This window comes from Xyrauchen texanus, chromosome 34 (genome assembly GCF_025860055.1).
Source record: "Xyrauchen texanus isolate HMW12.3.18 chromosome 34, RBS_HiC_50CHRs, whole genome shotgun sequence".
NCBI lineage: Eukaryota > Metazoa > Chordata > Actinopteri > Cypriniformes > Catostomidae > Xyrauchen > Xyrauchen texanus.
Genome location: NC_068309.1, coordinates 35,314,150 through 35,332,524, shown reverse-complemented (window position 1 = coordinate 35,332,524; position 18,375 = coordinate 35,314,150). Strand labels below are relative to the sequence as shown.

The following is an 18,375-nucleotide window of genomic DNA, read 5'->3' as shown; positions in this document are numbered from 1 at the left end:
ACGCTTGCCTGGAGTTCGGTCCGGCAGATACTTTCGTGATCCTAAGACCGCGACCGGGCTATGTGCCCAAGGTTCCTACCACGCCCTTCAGGGATCAGGTGGTGAACCTGCAAGCGCTGCCCCGGGAGGAGGCAGACCCAGCCCTTTCACTGCTGTGTCCAGTACGTGCTTTACGTATTTATCTGGACCGCACACAGAGCACCAGATGCTCTAAGCAGCTTTCGTCTGCTTTGGGGGACAGCAGAAAGGGAACGCTGTCTCCAAGCAGAGACTCGCCCACTGGGTTGCTGAAGAAGTAATCCAACGTATTTAGATTACGTTACTAACCTTTAACTGAATATGTAACAAATGAAGTGAAAGTGATAATGGTTTGGTTCAAGCCATTATTCATTGCTGTATGAATATAAGACATATGCTGCAAGAATATTTTCTAGGGTTACCTGCTAGTGTGAACCCAGACTGATGGAGGTTCCTTACAGGGACTTTGGTGGGTGAGTTTCGGGTGGAGGCTGAGGGCGTGCCTCCCCTTGGCATGGGTGAAAATTCAGATACAGGGCCATCGTACATGCCCCTGGGGACAGCCTTCAGTGTAGCCAGCTTTAAAAGAGAGAAAAACAAACAAAGAAGGCTGTTTTAGACCTTACCACTGATCATTGCAAAATGGGTTACAGATTTGTGGAGAGAGAGAGAGAGATTGGCTGAAAATGATTGGTGGATATGTTTATCCTCATGTGGGTTGTTTTGGGGAACTATGTGTAAATAACAGTAAGTTTCATGTTCTCGAATGGAAATTGGTTCCATATTTTGCAGATAGAATAGTTGAGGAGGTTTATCATGTTGAAATATCTACTCTATAAGAAAGACACAATAGAAGCCCTTTGCTGGTTTTGAAAACAGAAACTGTGCACAAAACCAAATAAAAGTGAAAGGCTTGTTCTTTAACTCAAACCATCTTCTTGAGTTCATTGAAGTGTAATCTATCAACTGGACCACATTTAAGAAAAAAAATGACTGAAACAACATGAAAAATTCAATAAGATGAATGGAGTCATTTACTGATAAATGCTACATTGCAATTAAAAATTGTTTAAATGTAACATAGTTATTAAAAAAAATTAAATTTGAGCTGGGAAAGGCAGGTTACATCGGGTGCTCACTGCAAAAAAGCATATACAAGTTGAACAGGAGCAGTCCAAGAATTGAGCCTTGTGGGACTCCACACGTCATGGATGTCCACTCAGATTCATAGTTGCCTATGTTCACATAGTAACCCCTCCCATCTAGATATGACCTGAACCATCTAAGGACCATCCCAGAGAGCTCTACCCAATTTTCCAATCTGTCTAGGAGAATATTGTGGTCAACAGTGTCAAAGGCAGCTCTGAGATCTAGTGATACCAGCACTGATAGTTTGCCTGAATCAGTGTTTAGCTGAATATCATTAAGTGTCTTTATGAGTCTCTGTGCTGTGATGCGGTCAGAAACCAGACTGGAAATGGTCCAAGTAGACATTTGAGTTTAAGAATTTGTTCAGCTGATGGAAAACAACCTTTTCAATGATCTTGCCTATGAAAGGAAGATTTGAGATTGGTCTGTAGTTGTTTAATATAGAGTTATCCAGATTGCTCTTTTTTAGAAAGGGCTGGACAACAGCGGTTTTCAGGGATTTGGGAAACGGCATTGACCATTTCTAACAGATCTTTTTCCAGACAGTTAAACACATTTTTGAAAAATGATGTGGGGAGTGTGTCAAGACAGCAGGTTGACATTTTAAGATACTGTACTATTTGTACCAGGGTTTTGCCTACAGTTGCCTCAAATTCAGACATAGTAACTAATTTCTGAAGTTTTTTTGGTGGGTGCTGTCTAACCTCAGCGCAACATGATGAGTTGACGACCTGATCACCATTCTAATATCATTGATATTCTTCATGAAAAATGATGTACACTCACTGCATTTGCTGTCATAGAGTATTTAATAGGAAACCTGTGTTTGGGGGGTTAGTTAGTCTCTCTACAGTAGCAAAAAGAGTGCAGGTGTTTATATTGCTGTTTATAATGTTTGAGAAGAAATTCTGCCTAGCTATACCTAGTTCCATATTGAGAGCATGAGTAATTCCAGTAATCTGCCAGTAATCTTCCTGACCTTCACAGGCACAATGCCATCAATAGCATTTTTAACTTTTGGTTAAAGTTATCGAGGTGAACATCAACACAGTCTGAGGACATACTTGTTGGTGTCATAGATATAGCCTTCATAATTTGCACACTAGTATTCTCATTTACTTGAGAAGCAAAATGACTTGACTGATATATTCCCTCATCATTGACTCACCCTTATGTTGTCTTAAACTTGGATGACTTTCTTTCTTCTGCAGAACACAAATGAAGATATTTTGAAGAATATATGAGGTGTTTTTGTATACAATGAAAGTCAATGGGGTCCTTTCACGTTCACGCTCCAAAAAGGACATAAAGGTAGCATAAAAGTAATCCATATGACTTGAGTGGTTTAATCCATGTCTTCTGAAGTGATATGATTGGTTTTGGGCAGAGTCAGAAATGAACTTTTCCATTAAGGTGCCATAATTGCCCACTGGATTGAATTTTCAGGGGCATTTTTATGTTTATAAAGGCATTTTTCTAAACATATAAAGTTCACTGTCATTCTTTTATTCAAATCATTTTGTATGTGATTATGTATATTGCTGCTCTTGATGTATCATTTAAAGAACTACATCAGATGGCATAAATAAAAAAATAGAAACTGGGCATTTCCCCCAAACCCACATTTTTAGGGCATTTTTGCCCCAAGCCCCCCTTCATTTCTTACCCTGGTTTTAGGTGAAAAACTATTTAAAATGTAAGTCCTCACTGACTATAAATCTTGACATCCAGCCCAATTGGAACACAGTGCAGGTTTCAAGATGGTGATGCTTTGACACTGCATCCAGGTTGCCAGGATGTTGCATTGTCATTTTTTAATGGTTTAATCATCAAACTTTCTAGCAAACGAGGTACGTTTTAAACATTTCGCAAATATTTGAACCTGTGTCTTCATTTTCAAAATAGCCTAAATGGGCGTGAAAACCGCAAACCTGAAAAAACTTTGTCTGGTTTGTGTACAGCACTCTGCTCATGTGTCAAGCACAGGGAAGTGTGTGAATGAGCTTTTCTCATGATAGAGCCAAGAAGACTGCAGATGTCAAGATTTATAGTGAATAAGGAATTACATTCTGGTCTCTTTCCCACCCAAACCTATCGTAAAGTTTCAGAAGACATGGATTAAACCACTCAAGTCGTATGGATTACTTTTATGCTGCCTTTATGTGCTTTATAGACCGTGACATTTTTTGTTTCTGCAAAAGAAAGTTATACGAGTTTGAGATGACGTAGGGGTGAGTAAATCATGAGAATATTGTCTTTTTTGGGTGAACTACACCTTGACTGCTTTCCTCTGTCTGATGGTGAAGTATGGTTTTACTTATGGCAAATAAAGGGTTTAGGAAACACTGTTCTAGACTGAGCTTTACCTGTTTCCTGGCTTTGATGCGTTTGTAAGCGTAGTCAGGGAATGGAGAGCAGGGAATGAAGTGTCCAGTGCCAGAGGTTACATGCAGGTTTCCATCTTCCAGAACGACCTTCCCCTGACAGATGACCAGCAGGGGTGCTCCTCTCAGCTCCATGCCCTCAAACACATTATACTCTGCCACCTAGAGGAACACAACAACATCACGATTACAGGGATGACGTTTGAGAGCTTTTATTGTATTTTGGGTGATGCTAGGTCTGGTTCCGAACCCTATTCTGGGTTCAAAACACAAACCCTAACTGTCTGCGATTTTATCGCTTGAGATGGCTAGTCTCTGTACTGTTGGTTGCTAAGAGGCATTCATAGGATGGTCGCAGTAACATTATTGTTGGGCAAACTGGCCATAGCTTTTTAAAACAAATGAGATATAGCCTATTGATCAACAAGATCAACAATTATCAATGTAGGAATTAAAAATGGGACTGGAAAATGGTCACTTTAAGTGCTGAGGAAAAATAAAACGTTATTTGTGTACACTTATTGTCTATTTGTATGGCTTTTGCCCTGTGTGGAAAACTTGGGGTTGTAAGAACGGGAGCAGTCGGCAGGGATGGACTGGTAATCTGGCATACCGTGCATTTTCCCGGTTGGCCGACGCACTTTGGGGACGATCAGGGGCGGACTGGCCATTGGGAGAACCGAGCGGGCCGGTTGGTGGACCGCGAAATGGGCCGCGATAAGCTAAAATGAGCCGCTGCATTATGCAGGACGGACCACAAAACGGCGCCGCGAAATGCAGAATGGGACAGCGGGCTTGGACTGTTTCTAACAAGTTATTGGAGAAATAAGGATGTGTGTGAGTGTTTGAGAAAGCGAGAGAGAGCGATTGAGTGTGTGTTATTACCTGTGTCTGTCGCGCCTCACAAGCAGAGATGAACAGTAAAGCTATAGCTGTTCCTCGTGTTTAGTGTTAGTCAGCTTGCTAACGTAATTACGTAACGATAATGTAATTTTGGTCAAATACATCCTATTTTCTCTGTGTAAAAAAATTGCAGTTTGAGCAGGGTCCCCCCTGAGTATTTTGCAGTAGCCAGTTCGTTCTCTTCTCCACCATGTTGAATGTTTACATCTGCGTTTTGCTCCCAACACAGAAACTCTGGTAAGTAAGCACCTTGAGTATGTGTGATTTAGCTGTGATCGGCCTTTATGCTGAAGCTGTTAGTTTAACTGTATTTCCCATCTGTAGTCTAGTAGTAATCTGAATGATAATGGAGTGAGAGGCAATTGCCGATGACTTCAAAGAAACCGCTCGCTGACTGGCAGCTCTGACTCAAATAAATGTCAGTTCATCTAGCTCATGACACACAAAAATGGTCTTTTGTCACCACCTGCTGGGTAACATCTTTAATGACACAGGGATAATTGAAAAGAGACAAACCTAGAGCTCATTTACACATCTGCGCTGCTCTTACACTTTAGTTTAGAACGCCGTGAACACAAGCAGAATGAAACATGAGACATCAGAACTCATGGAAGATCTCTTGTCCAATCAGATTTGAGGAAAAGAACTAACTGTTGTACATTATATATATATATATATATATATATATATATATATATATATATATATATATACAACAGTTAGTTCTCTTCCTCAAATCTGATTGGACAAGAGATCTTCCATGAGTTCTAAACTAAAAAAACACCCCCAAAGCATGATGCTACCACCCCCATGCTTCACAGTAGGGATGGTGTTCTTGGGATGGTACTCATCATTCTTCTTCCTCCAAACACGGTTAGTGGAATTATGACCAAAAAGTTCTATTTTGGTCTCATCTGACCACATGACTTTCTCCCATGACTCCTCTGGATCATCCAAATGGTCATTGGCAAACTTAAGACGGGCCTTGACATGTGCTGGTTTAAGCAGGGGAACCTTCCTTGCCATGCATGATTTCAAACCATGACGTCTTAGTGTATTACCAACAGTAACCTTGGAAACGGTGGTCCCAGCTCTTTTCAGGTCATTGACCAGCTCCTCCCCTGTAGTTCTGGGCTGATTTCTCACCTTTCTTAGGATCATTGAGACCACACGAGGTGAGATCTTGCATGGAGCCCCAGTCCGAGGGAGATTGACAGTCATGTTTAGCTTCTTCCATTTTCTAATGATTGCTCCAACAGTGGACCTTTTTTCACCAAGCTGCTTGGCAATTTCCCGTAGCCCTTTCCAGCCTTGTGGAGGTGTACAATTTTGTCTCTAGTGTCTTTGGACAGCTCTTTGGTCTTGGTCATGTTAGTAGTTGGATTCTTACTGATTGTATGGGGTGGACAGGTGTCTTTATGCACCTAATGACCTCAAATAGGTGCATCTAATTTAGGATAATAAATGGAGTGGAGGTGGACATTTTAAAGGCAGACCAACAGGTCTTTGAGGGTCAGAATTCTAGCTGATAGACAGGTGTTCAAATACTTATTTGCAGCTGTATCATACAAATAAATAGTTAAAAAATCATACATTGTGATTTCTGGATTTTTTTTTTTAGATTATGTCTCTCACAGTGGACATGCACCTACGATGACAATTTTAGACCCCTCCATGTTTTCTAAGTGGGAGAACTTGCAAAATAGCAGGGTGTTCAAATACTTATTTTCCTCACTGTACATGCTTTCATTTCCTCCCCACTGGATTACTGTAACTCATTGTATTAATGTATTACACATGCTTCGTCACATCTGCAATTAGTTCAAAATGCTGCTGCCAGTTAGTATTTCACCTCTGATGGCATCTCTCCATTGGCTACCAGTTAACTTTAGAATTTAATATAAGTTTGTATGATTTGTCTTTAAGGTTCTGCATGGTTTGGCACCTTCTTACATCGCTGAAGTCTTTCAGGAATATCAGTCTTCTAGACCTCTAATGTAATCTCAGAGTCTTCTTTTAACCATCTCTAAGTCCCCTCTAAAAACTAAAGGGCATTGTGCCTTCTCTGTAATGGCTCCTTACCTTTGGAAAAATGTGCCTCTCAATGTCAGATCCTGTACAACAGTTGATGACTCATCTTTCTAACTTGCCTATGACTGTGCCTAGTGTGTGTAACTATATTTACTATAGCATTTTATGTATGAATATTTATGAATGTGCATGCCGTTTTTGAATCATTTCATGTGTTTTTGATTCCGATTATGTAAAGCGCTTTGGTCAACATGTGTTGTTCATAAATGTGCCATAGAAATAAATGACACTGATTGATTTTGTATCGTCAAATAATGCTATATATTTCAATCTAAATATACTTGAATTGCATCATATTTTTAATTAATTGAATTATTATGCACATTATACATACATTATTATGTGGCATGTCCTGAAATTAATTTGATACAAATTTTAAATTGAATGACAGCCCTAGATATAAAGTAGGGCAGGACTTCAAATCTGATTAAATCGACTTGTTGTGTTCACTGATGAATCATGCAAGCCAATTTTCTAAGTAAAAAAATGAGGGAACTTTTGATTTCATGCTGACTTTTAAGTTATCTCACAGGTCAGTTTCAGTATTTATTGCTTGCTGCACAAAGAGGAGAAAAATAGTGAGATATTTCACACTAATAAAGATCATGTGTAGAAGACAGGGAGAGAGAGAGTACTTTATTTACTCTCATTAAAACAGCTGGATACAGCAATGACAAAACATCCTTTTCTCTTTCTATTTCTCAACCCCTCTTAAATTACATATTGCTCTTTTGTAGTATACTCCCCTCTTGTATTATTTCTCACGAATCAGTTGTTCTCTAGTAAATGTTGTGATGTTTTGCAATGATCCACAGTCTTTGGCGCTCGTCCATCCTTTGTGTTCGTGAACAGGAAATGACATGATCGCTACTTCTGCCAAGAATTCTGGCTCATGTAGATTGACACAACCTTAATACGTACTCGCAGCTGATGAAATCATGTTTTAGTTGACTTTGAGGAGAATGGGAACCAAGGATACAGAGCAACAGAGAGTAAACAATCAATAAACATCAGCCATTTTGTCTGCAGTGATTGGCAATGGCAGCCATGTAAGTTTGGATGTGTAATGGTCTCTTGGGGAATGACTGAAAAGGACATGTGATGTCATTTTGGAAGTGCAGGAGTTGCTGAATCTGAATCCCAGTGATCCAAACATTTCACATTCTGGACAAAAGAGTGATTCATTGAGAAATCAGCACCGCTCGCTACATTGCTTTGTCTACCTGATCTAACCCTTAAAATGAGCTTTGTTGGACATTTTTATTCTCTGTGTAGTTCTGATTCGAAATATTTGACAGAAAATTTGGGACCCACAACATGATTGCTGATTTTACATATATTTTTGCAGTTTGTGTCTTTGCTCTTATCGTATTACTTGTCTTAAGTAATTGTTTGAGAACTCTGGTTTGGAAATAATTCTCCCCCCATACAGGAAATGTAGAAGTCTGCTCAGGGTTTAATGTCACACTCTACTTAGACAACACCCCTGTAAGTGGCCTAATGTTTCCTGTTGTTGAATTGACCACTAGCAACTAAACAGAGCTTTCCTCTTTATTACCGTCAGCACAGACAACATATGAGTGTTCTACTCATTCAGTAAAACAAAGGTTGCTTGAATTGCTACTAATATTCTACACAGAGTAACCATGATCATGGAAAACTTGGGAATGTCAAAATATCAAAATGTTAAAATTCCTAAGTCTGAAAAAAATCATGGAAATGAAACTCCTGCCTAATATGCTATTGGTCCTCCGCATGCTGCCAAAACAGCAACGACCCCCCAAGGCATGGACTCTACAAGACACCTGAAGGTGTCCTGTGGTATCTGGCACCAAGACATCAGCAGCAGATCCTTCAAGTCCTGCAAGTTGCGAGATGGAGCCGCCATGGATTGGACACCTTGAACCATTAAAAATTATTATATAAATGGGCAGTGTGGAATGGCACACTATCCTGCTGAAAGAGGCCACTGCCATCAGGGTATACCATTGTCATGAAGGGGTGTACCTGGTCTGCAACGATGTTTAGATAGGTGGCACGTGTCAAACTTACATCCACATGAATGGCCGTACCCATGGTTTCCCTGCAGAACATTGCCCAGAACATCACACTCTCTCCATTGGCTTGTCGTCTTCCCACATCCTGGTGCTATCACTTCCCCAAGTAAATGGAGGACACGTACACGGCCATCCATGTTATGTAAAAGAAAATCTCAAGAAGACTCATCAGACCAGGTGACTTTCTTCCACTTCTCCAAGGTCTAGTTCTGATGCTGGTGTGCCAATTGTGGGCGCTTTAGACAGTGGACAGGGGTTATCATGGCACTCTGACCAGACTGCGGCTATGCAGCCCCATACGCAGCAGGGTGTGATGCACTGTGCGTTGTGACATATTCCTCCAGTAAATGTAAGCGCAGTGTAGTTCTGGCGGGAAGACTTGTAGCTGTACATCCTCGCACCATTAGCTAGGTATCTCCTAGCCAATTACATGTAAGCCATTGCTTTATAAGTCTGCTCACAATCACGTTGCTGTTTCAGTATGCTAACACGGCTATCTCCACCACCACCAGCTGAGTCCCGTCCTGCATAGGGGGTAGGCTCCTCACACCTGCCTCCTATCTCCGGCAGGATATGATGGTTCTCTCTCTCTCTCTCTCTCTGAGAGAGAGAGAGAGAGAGAGAGAGAGAGAGAGAGAGAGAGAGAGAGAGAGAACCATCATATCCATCATATCTATATATATATATCGCAATATCCAATTACATCGTCAACCCCTGGGCTGAGGGATCAGTGAATATTCTAGCTTTAGTGATTTTGCATTGAAAATGTTATTCATTTATTTAAAAAATTTAAAACTTAAATCAAATACATATCTAAATTCAAATTGCACTCCAAATGAAATGAAAAAGCTATTAACAATGAAGTGATAAAAGAATAATATATATCTACACCTTTCCATTTACCGTCAGGCAAGAATCCGTCTAAACATGTAGGCAGAAATTTCCTTACGCAAATGAAGACATAAAAACAATTATAAATGTTAAAATAACAATTATGATGATAGTAATCACTGAAATATAAGTCATGGTCTGAGATTAATGTGTTTTTGTATTATTTTAAATTTTAATCACGGATGTGTATGCTGCAGAGTTGCGTTCGCAACAAACTGTTCTGTGGAAATAAAGTGAACTGAACTGAGATGTCTGAGGTCATTTGCAGCATTCTCACAGACGATACTGTTCTTGCAAAAAAAACTAGTTTCAGAAGACAGAATCAAAGAAAGAGTGAGAACCTTTTACATGTGCATGTTCCATGAGACTGCACGCCTCCGTACAAACATACATGCGCATAGACGGCAGTTCTGTCATCTGTTCTTAATAATATAATAAAGTGTTTCTTCAAGTGCGTGTCTGTGTGCCGTGAGGCAATTTATTTGTAATATAAATTTGATCATAATAATAGCCTAATAATAATAATAATTATTGTATACATTAATGGGAAAACGAGCCAAATATCGTCTTGACATCGACGATATCGTGAAAGGCATCAATTATTGGCGATCACTCTGACCATCTTCAATCCCCGAGATCATTTTCTGTCGGCACAACCCAAAGTGCATTTCTCTCTATAAATTAACAAAATGTTCAGACACTCTCTTGCTGTTTTTTCCGACTCGCTTCGTGCGTGCGCTTGTAAAATTGATATTTTAAAGGCTCATTATTACGGTTTAGTATTTCTCTGTAATGTAGAACAGTGTTAGAAATGTTACTTATAACATTCTTTTTCAGCACTGGAAAAACATTTTCTGATGCAAAATACATTCAAGTATTTTAAATTAATATCATAAGCGTGCGACTAGTCGACTAATGGCTTAAATGAACACCTACTAGTCGACAAGTAAAATCTTTGGTCAGGAGCAGCCCTAGAAATGTCCCAAAAAACTTTCCTAAAAAAAAGTTTTCAAAAGATTATTGGAGATTTGGGCTTCTTTAGATTTACATCAGGATCTGTGAATCAGGACAAACTCAGAATTTCACACAAATTACGATATTTCATGGATCACCATCATTGCGATTGCCCCTCTTCTTAAAATAATATTCCGGGTTAATACAAATTAAGCTCAATTGACAGCATTTGTGGCATAATATTGATTAGCAAAAATCTGGGTTCCAGTGAGGCTCTTACAATGGAAGTGGATGGGGGCCAATCTGTACACATTAAAATACTCACCATTTCAACAGTATAGCCACAAGACAAACAATATGTGTGTTACCATGATTTAAGTGTGGAAACAATCTACTAAATCTTAGTAAACTTCTTTGCGTAAAATTATAGCCAATTTTACAACTTCGTTACCATGACGATGTAGTGTCAACAAACCAAAAACCCTAAAATGACTGTAAAAATGACGCTTTAAACTACTTTAGCTACAGCTAAAATAATACATGAGTTCTAACATTAACTACATTTTTCAGTAGTGTGACAGTAAATAGTTTTTAAAATAGTGTAGCTTTTCCAGTAACAAGCTATACCTACGTTTCATCAATCTCTAATTAGATGTTTCCGTACAACATTTTGCCTTTTTTATCATAGGAAATAATTTATTGAAATGCTGCAGTTACATAGTTTTCAACTTGGTTGTACTCTAGTTTGTTTGGAATACTAATATGTTTTCGTTTGAAAACACATTAACATCTCGTTAATGTTTTGGCCATCCGTGATATGGGGTTTTTGACAGCAAAAACTGAGCTTTTCGAAAACACTCCCCCAAGTGGATACATTTTAAAATGCCATCTTTCCATTGTTGTATGGACAGGGAAAACAAAGATATCTGAAAACAATTTATGTATTTCCCTTAAAAAATCGAAACTAGCCGCAAACTTGCTGCAAATTTGCCACTCGTTATATTCACATGCACACAAGCATGTGATTTGCCGCAAATGTTTGGCAGAAGTTTGCAGCTCTTCGCCAGTAGTGGTGAACCTCTGGCAAGCCTTTGGCAACAATGAACAAACGCAAGGCTCATTTGCATGTGAAAATTATCAGTGGCACATTTGCAGCAAGTTTGCCATGAACTCTCGATTTTCATAAGGGTTGTCGTCATATGAGGCAGTCATGTGATCCATTCATCCAAAAACCATCAAGATTGCGGTCCATCTTATAGTAGCATTGTTGTGCCTGCTCTTCAAAGGTCACGAGATGTTTGCTTAAAATAGCTGTCTGGCAATGGAACACTAAGACAATTGCATTTTAAACAGTACATGGAATGGCAATTTTTCCCATGTGCAGTAAGGAGATTTATTATTTTATTTATTTTGCTTATAAATTGCTTGGGGCATCGGAAAACATAACCCCACCCCTGCTCAATGTTTTTGAGTCTGTTTATAATATGAATGACATAATCTGATATTTGTTTTGTTAATATAAAATATATTGCCTACTTAAATACCTTCAATAATAGTGTGAGTGTACTGACCTACAAAGCAAAAACGCAGTAACTACGCTAACACTGAAACAAAAAAATCAACACTTCTGTCTGTCACAGGACAGATCATATCTAAGAGACCTGATTTCGGTTGGAAATCAATTTTAACAAAATGTGTAGTTACTGCATTTTGCCTGTGCAGGGCAGAGTAGTTTTTCTGCTTTAAATTATAAGTAGCTTGTAGTCTTGGCAAAGTACAATTTTGAAGTAGCTTCCCCCACTTTGGAGGAGTTTATATATGAGGGAAATCAGATGAAGAGCCTCTATTAGGTTCTTCAGTGCTGAATCATGCATGGTTTGATTAGTTACAAACATCCACAGAGACTTTATTTCCTCTCACAGGAACTAAACGCTCAGTGGAAGCCAGTCAGAACAGCTCTCTCTCTCTCTCTGCCTAGCCTTTTCCATTTCCCTTTGAAAGATGATTATATAGTGTTAAGTATAATGTGACACTGGACTTTGTTTGTCTGCAGCTCTCTGAGCTCTTACAGAGTGATGTGTTTTTGCAGTAATGGTCCGGATGGCATCTGTGTCCCAGATGACCAGGTCACTGTCTGATCCCACTGCTATCCGGCCCTTACGAGGGTACAGGTTCAGGATCTTTGCAGCGTTGGTGCTCGTCACGGCTACAAACATGTTCTCATCCATTTTACCAGTGGCCTGAACAAAAGAAAAACATGGCTTTGGCTTTGACACAACTGACAATGAACTGAAACGCTCAGCTTAGGTTAAATTGCAATAGAGCTAAGTAACATCAGACATATGAAAAAGTAAATGTGGCATGTCCACAAAAAACACTTGAATTGACTTGACTCTAATTCAATGTCAACCAAGTCTGGCGGAAGTTCCAGAACAGCTAACATCACTGTGTGTGTATATACACTCACCTAAAGGATTATTAGGAACACCATACTAATACTGTGTTTGACCCCCTTTCACCTTCAGAACTGCCTTAATTCTACGTGGCATTGATTCAACAAGGTGTTGAGAGCATTCTTTAGAAATGTTGGCCCATATTGATAGGATAGCATCTTGCAGTTGATGTAGATTTGTGGGATGTACATCCAGGGCACGAAGCTCCCGTTCCACCACATCCCAAAGATGCTCTATTGGGTTGAGATCTGGTGACTGTGGGGGCCATTTTAGTACAGTGAACTCATTGTCATGTTCAAGAAACCAATTTGAAATGATTCGAGCTTTGTGACATGGTGCATTATCCTGCTAGAAGTAGCCATCAGAGGATGGGTACATGGTGGCCATAAAGGGATGGACATGGTCAGAAACAATGCTCAGGTAGGCCGTGGCATTTAAACTATGCCCAATTGGCACTAAGGGGCCTAAAGTGTGCCAAGAAAACATCCCCCACACCATTACACCACCACCACCAGCCTGCACAGTGGTAACAAGGCATGATGGATCCAAGTTCTCATTCTGTTTACGCCAAATTCTGACTCTACCATCTGAATGTCTCAACAGAAATCGAGACTCATCAGACCAGGCAACATTTTTCCAGTCTTCAACTGTCCAATTTTGGTGAGCTCTTGCAAATTGTAGCCTCTTTTTCGTATTTGTAGTGGAGATGAATGGTACCCGTTGGGGTCTTCTGCTGTTGTAGCCCATCTGCCTCAAGGTTGTGCGTGTTGTGGCTTCACAAATGCTTTGCTGCATACCTCGGTTGTAACGAGTGGTTATTTCAGGCAAAGTTGCTCTTCTATCAGCTTGAATCAGTCGGCCCATTCTCCTCTGACCTCTAGCATCAACAAGGCATTTTCAGCCCACAGGACTGCCGCATACTGGATGTTTTTCCCTTTTCACACCATTCTTTGTAAACCCTAGAAATGGTTGTGCGTGAATATCCCAGTAACTGAGCAGATTGTGAAATACTCAGACCAGCCCGTCTGGCACCAACAACCATGCCACGCTCAAAATTGCTTAAATCACCTTTCTTTCCCATTCTGACATTCAGTTTGGAGTTCAGGAGATTGTCTTGACCAGGACCACACCCCTAAATGCATTGAAGCAACTGCCATGTGATTGGTTGATTAGATAATTGCATTAATGAGAAATTGAACAGGTGTTCCTAATAATCCTTTAGGTGAGTGTATATATATATCAGCTAATGTACAACGGCTTTTAAATTGGACTTATCCAACCAGATTTTAGAGTCAGATCTGTCCAGTATGATCCTCACCACAGCCTTGTCCCAGATGATGGACATCCTCTCCTCCACTCCATTCACTCCTTCAGGAATCTGAGTGAAGTCATCTTTCCCAATGGCTTTCTGAGCCACACTAAATGTGCAGTGAGCACTGCCTGTCACTGAAAGATCGCCACTGACAGAGACACACAGAATAATAGCGGTCATTCGAAAAAAACTACATGCGGAAGGTACTTTGTAACTACAGCTGACAAACTACTCATAAATTGACTTGACAAGTAGTGAAACAATAGTTAAGCTAGCTTTTAAAAAGTAGTTAGCTACACTACCTGCAAAAAGTAGCTGAGCCACTTAATAGGGCAATATCTTTTTAAATAGATAATTCGGGCTGGGTATAGATACAGATTTCCTGATTCGATTTGATTCTGATTCACAAGCTCTCGATTCGATTCCAGTTCATGTAGGTATATTTTAGTTATATTGTCCCTTTTGCTTACATATGAAATAAATTCTCTCCCAGCTAATGCTGTTAAGTTTACAGGGGACCTTCTAACTATGTACGATATGAAAATATTAATTTTAATAATAATTTTGTTTTTCATCATTTTGGTCACATTTTAGCTTTTAAGAATTTAATCAATAAATATTATATTATGTTGCATATATCATTTTTTGTTAAATGTTTATTGTTTAATTGCATAATATGTTCTATTTACATGTATTTCCATTGATTTGTTGAGCACGTACAAAAAAAACGGCACCATCTCTTTAAGAAAACTGTCATTTCTGTAAATGGCGCATGCTAACGAGAGATACTCAAATGGCTTAATCTCATCTGTGCTATGTTTGATTTGAATGTAATGTTTATTTTTTCTTGCTTTTGATCAACAACTGACTATAGAGCACTGAAAGGGTATTAAAAGATTCATTATTACATGACAAATGGGTTGCGTGGATCTTGTCTTTGGACACACATTACACGGAACAACTTTTACTCTCAACAGCAGTGAAAGGATCTCGCTGCTGAATACTCCACCACAATACTACACAATTTCTGGTAAGTGAAATATAAACATTTACCAGCCAGTTGCCAAAAATATACATTTTAGTACAGCATGAAATTTGGTTGCAAATACGAGCGATTTCCACTCATTGTAGTGGAGGGTTCGAGTAAAAGATCGATCTTAGGATTTGAGAATCAATATTGAGATTGTTAAAATGAAGATTGTGATGCATCAGAAAGTTTATATTTTTACCCATCCCTATAGATAACTATCCAATGATATTATTTATAATATTTAAAAAAACACAGTTTGGGTGAAACTGGAACAGATACATTTAACTTTAAATACAACTTGTAACTCATAAGTTGTGGTAGTTTTGTGTTTACCTGGCCAACAGGGTGCTCAGGTAGTCCGGAGTGGTTGGGTCTGGACTGAGGGGTGGTGATGTCACAAAAGATGCCGCCTTTGCCCAGTTCTTGCTCCAATAATGAGTCCCATCCGTTCCCAAACTGGCCGTGATTGGCTCCCCAAACACCACGTTACCTAGAAACAAAGCCTCATTATGAAGAACAGCTGGAACTCAAGGACACAGCATGGGAATGCTGACCTATAAGGGTTCCCATTGGCAAGAGTTTCATGTCAACTGAATGCATGTGCTCAGCAGTGAAGTTAAATTGGATTGTAAACACACAAGGAACCCATCAGTAAAGAGCTAATCAAAATAAGTGGCAATCTATTAATGATCTATGAATTAACGTGTTTACTTTCACTATTCACTACATAATGAATGTCACATAGTTCACTATGAAAAGTGAATTTGGACACAGCTCTATATGATATATTTCATTCTTTGAATGGCATTACATACAGTATGTGTTGGTCCCGAATGATAAGAAAATTATTGAAATCCAATCTGCCCGTTCCAGCCTGTGAACCAACTGATCTTCCTCTGCTACTCTATCTTATTTGGCTGTCCATCCATGCTGGCCTGGTATGCCTCTCAACAGGCTCTTATTAACTTCTGAAATATGGCAGATGGGCTCTTGAATGTCATGCTTGCAGAATACAACTAGACTTTGACATTATCTGAAGAAACTACGAGTGGTGTTTGTATGACATAATGCTAGGTTGTTGTGGGTGGTTGCCAAGAGTGGGCTCTCGGTTCAAGTAAAAAAGCCCCCCCTTAAGTGTCTATTAAGATGTGTTTTGGGCAATCTGTTTGAAAACCTAAAGATAGGTTAAAAAAGGTCCAAAATGTTTCGAGAATTTTCCACTTCAAAATGCATGTGAACACATTGACAAACTACTCATAATTTCAATTTGACTTAAATTGACAAGTAGTGAAACAATAGTTAAACTAGCTTTAAAAAAGTAGTTTGCTATACTACACTACCTGCAAAAAGTAGCTGAGCCACTTAGTAGGGCAATATCTTTTTAAATAGATAATTCGGGCTGGGTATAGAGGCTTGATTAGCCTGATAAGGGACCGGGTGTGTAGAATCACGACCCGGCCCCGCCCTCCGCCCTGCCACATTCCTCCCTCGTTCTCTCAGGCAGGGGAGCCCCCGGCATGACGTACACCCCCCCCCTCTTTCCCTGGGGAGGGGCTTGCCTTTTGCCCCATCTGCCGGCAGGTCATCCCTGTCTACCTGGACGAGGGAGGGGACAAGGGGAGGGAAACAGAAATAATTAAATAGGGGGGGGGTACTTCCTGTATCAGTGTAGTACCCCCCAAAAAAAACACTGTAAAATTTAAATGAGAGGGAAAAGGCCAACGCGGGGAGACAGCCGACAGCAAGTGGGGAGGGGCTCGCTGCCGACCGCCTGGACCGGGAGTACCGCTGCCAGGGGAGGGGGAGACCCCTTCTGTTCCCCAATAATGCGGCAGGGCGTTCCGTCCGCCAGGGGTGTGATTCTACACACCCGGTCCCTTATCAGGCTAATCAAGCCTCCAAGAGGGATAAAGGCCATCTGCGGAAGGTTGTGCGGGAGAGAGATCGTTTACGGAGCTACCTGCGGGGCGCTCGACGCTGGTGCTGAGAGCTGGACCTGGGTTGAGGCGGAGCAGCCGGTGGTTTCTTCGCAGGGGGACGCCCACGGATAGCAGATGGGGGCAGCCTGCGCTGCGACGGCGCGGCATGATGTGTGAGATGAGAGCGGCGCCCAGAGCCGAGGTACCAATCATCAAGCCGTGAGGGTTGGGGGGAGGATGTAGGGTTCCAGTCCAACCCCATGCTCACAGCGGCCCAGGAAAGCATGTCGGCCATCTGTGCGTCAGACTCTAACTGGGCGGGCTGGCCCTAGGACGGCGTCAGATGCCGGCGGGCGGGAGGTTCATGGGGCTACGCCCTGCAAAACCAAGCCCGCTGCCATCCCCAAATTGCCTCCATCGCCAGCTGGGTCGTCCTCAATCCCGTGGCAAGAAGGAGCGACGCGGGGGCGGCTGGGACGTTGCGCGATCGCAACGTTGCCATGGTCATGTCCTCGCAGTAAGAACATGCAAATTCTGTCTGCCAACTTGACATTGGCCTTTTTCTCAGGTTCAAGTTCAGAGGTACGTGAGGCTCTCAGAAGAGACCCCTTGTGTCACTACAATCGACCCAACGTCGAGTGAGTGATAGAAGGGGAACCACGGTTAATCTTGTGGTTAGTATGGTTTTAGCATGTTATTTGTAGTACAACACTAATAACCACAAAATTACAATTTCGAAATGTATTGCGAGGTAACAAAATTATTGCAAGTGCATGCTAAACGTATTGCGAGAGAACACAAAACATTGAAAGTGCATGCAAAACTTATTTTGACAAAACGCAAAACTATATTTGTTTAAAATTCCCACCCTGTCACTGTTCTCATCATGCAGTGACAGAGAAGAGAACCATGCACACGTGAAGCTCAGTTGATAAAGTACTCAACTAAAAATAACTGAATTCTGCGATTAGCTCATCGAATTCTGTGTTTAGCTCATCCTTTTCGCCCCAAAATGTATCTTAATAGCAGGTGTAAACAGGTCATTGATATTCTGGTCTCTACACAGGGCTGGTCTATACACAAGTCCCTCCTTCAATCTAAAGCTGTGTCCCAAATTATGCACTATATACTGCGCACTTCAACTATACACTATGCACTCAACTGTCTTCTAGAGAAGCATTTGCTATTTTTTGGCTGATGGAAGTGACTTTTTA

General features: G+C 40.6%; 1 protein-coding gene across 2 annotated transcripts in view; it reads right to left on the bottom strand.

Moving 5' to 3' along the window:
* Window positions 1-18,375, bottom strand: part of dpysl3 (dihydropyrimidinase like 3) — an 81,797-nt gene that overhangs the window by 6,192 nt on the left and 57,230 nt on the right. For both annotated transcript variants that reach the window (XM_052103790.1, XM_052103789.1), the window contains 5 exons: window positions 15,576-15,732; window positions 14,219-14,360; window positions 12,517-12,687; window positions 3,534-3,713; window positions 441-597 (listed from right to left, as the gene is read on the bottom strand). In XM_052103790.1, coding sequence (XP_051959750.1) covers window positions 441-597; window positions 3,534-3,713; window positions 12,517-12,687; window positions 14,219-14,360; window positions 15,576-15,732 — 807 coding nt within the window. The remainder of the gene's footprint in view (window positions 1-440; window positions 598-3,533; window positions 3,714-12,516; window positions 12,688-14,218; window positions 14,361-15,575; window positions 15,733-18,375) is intronic.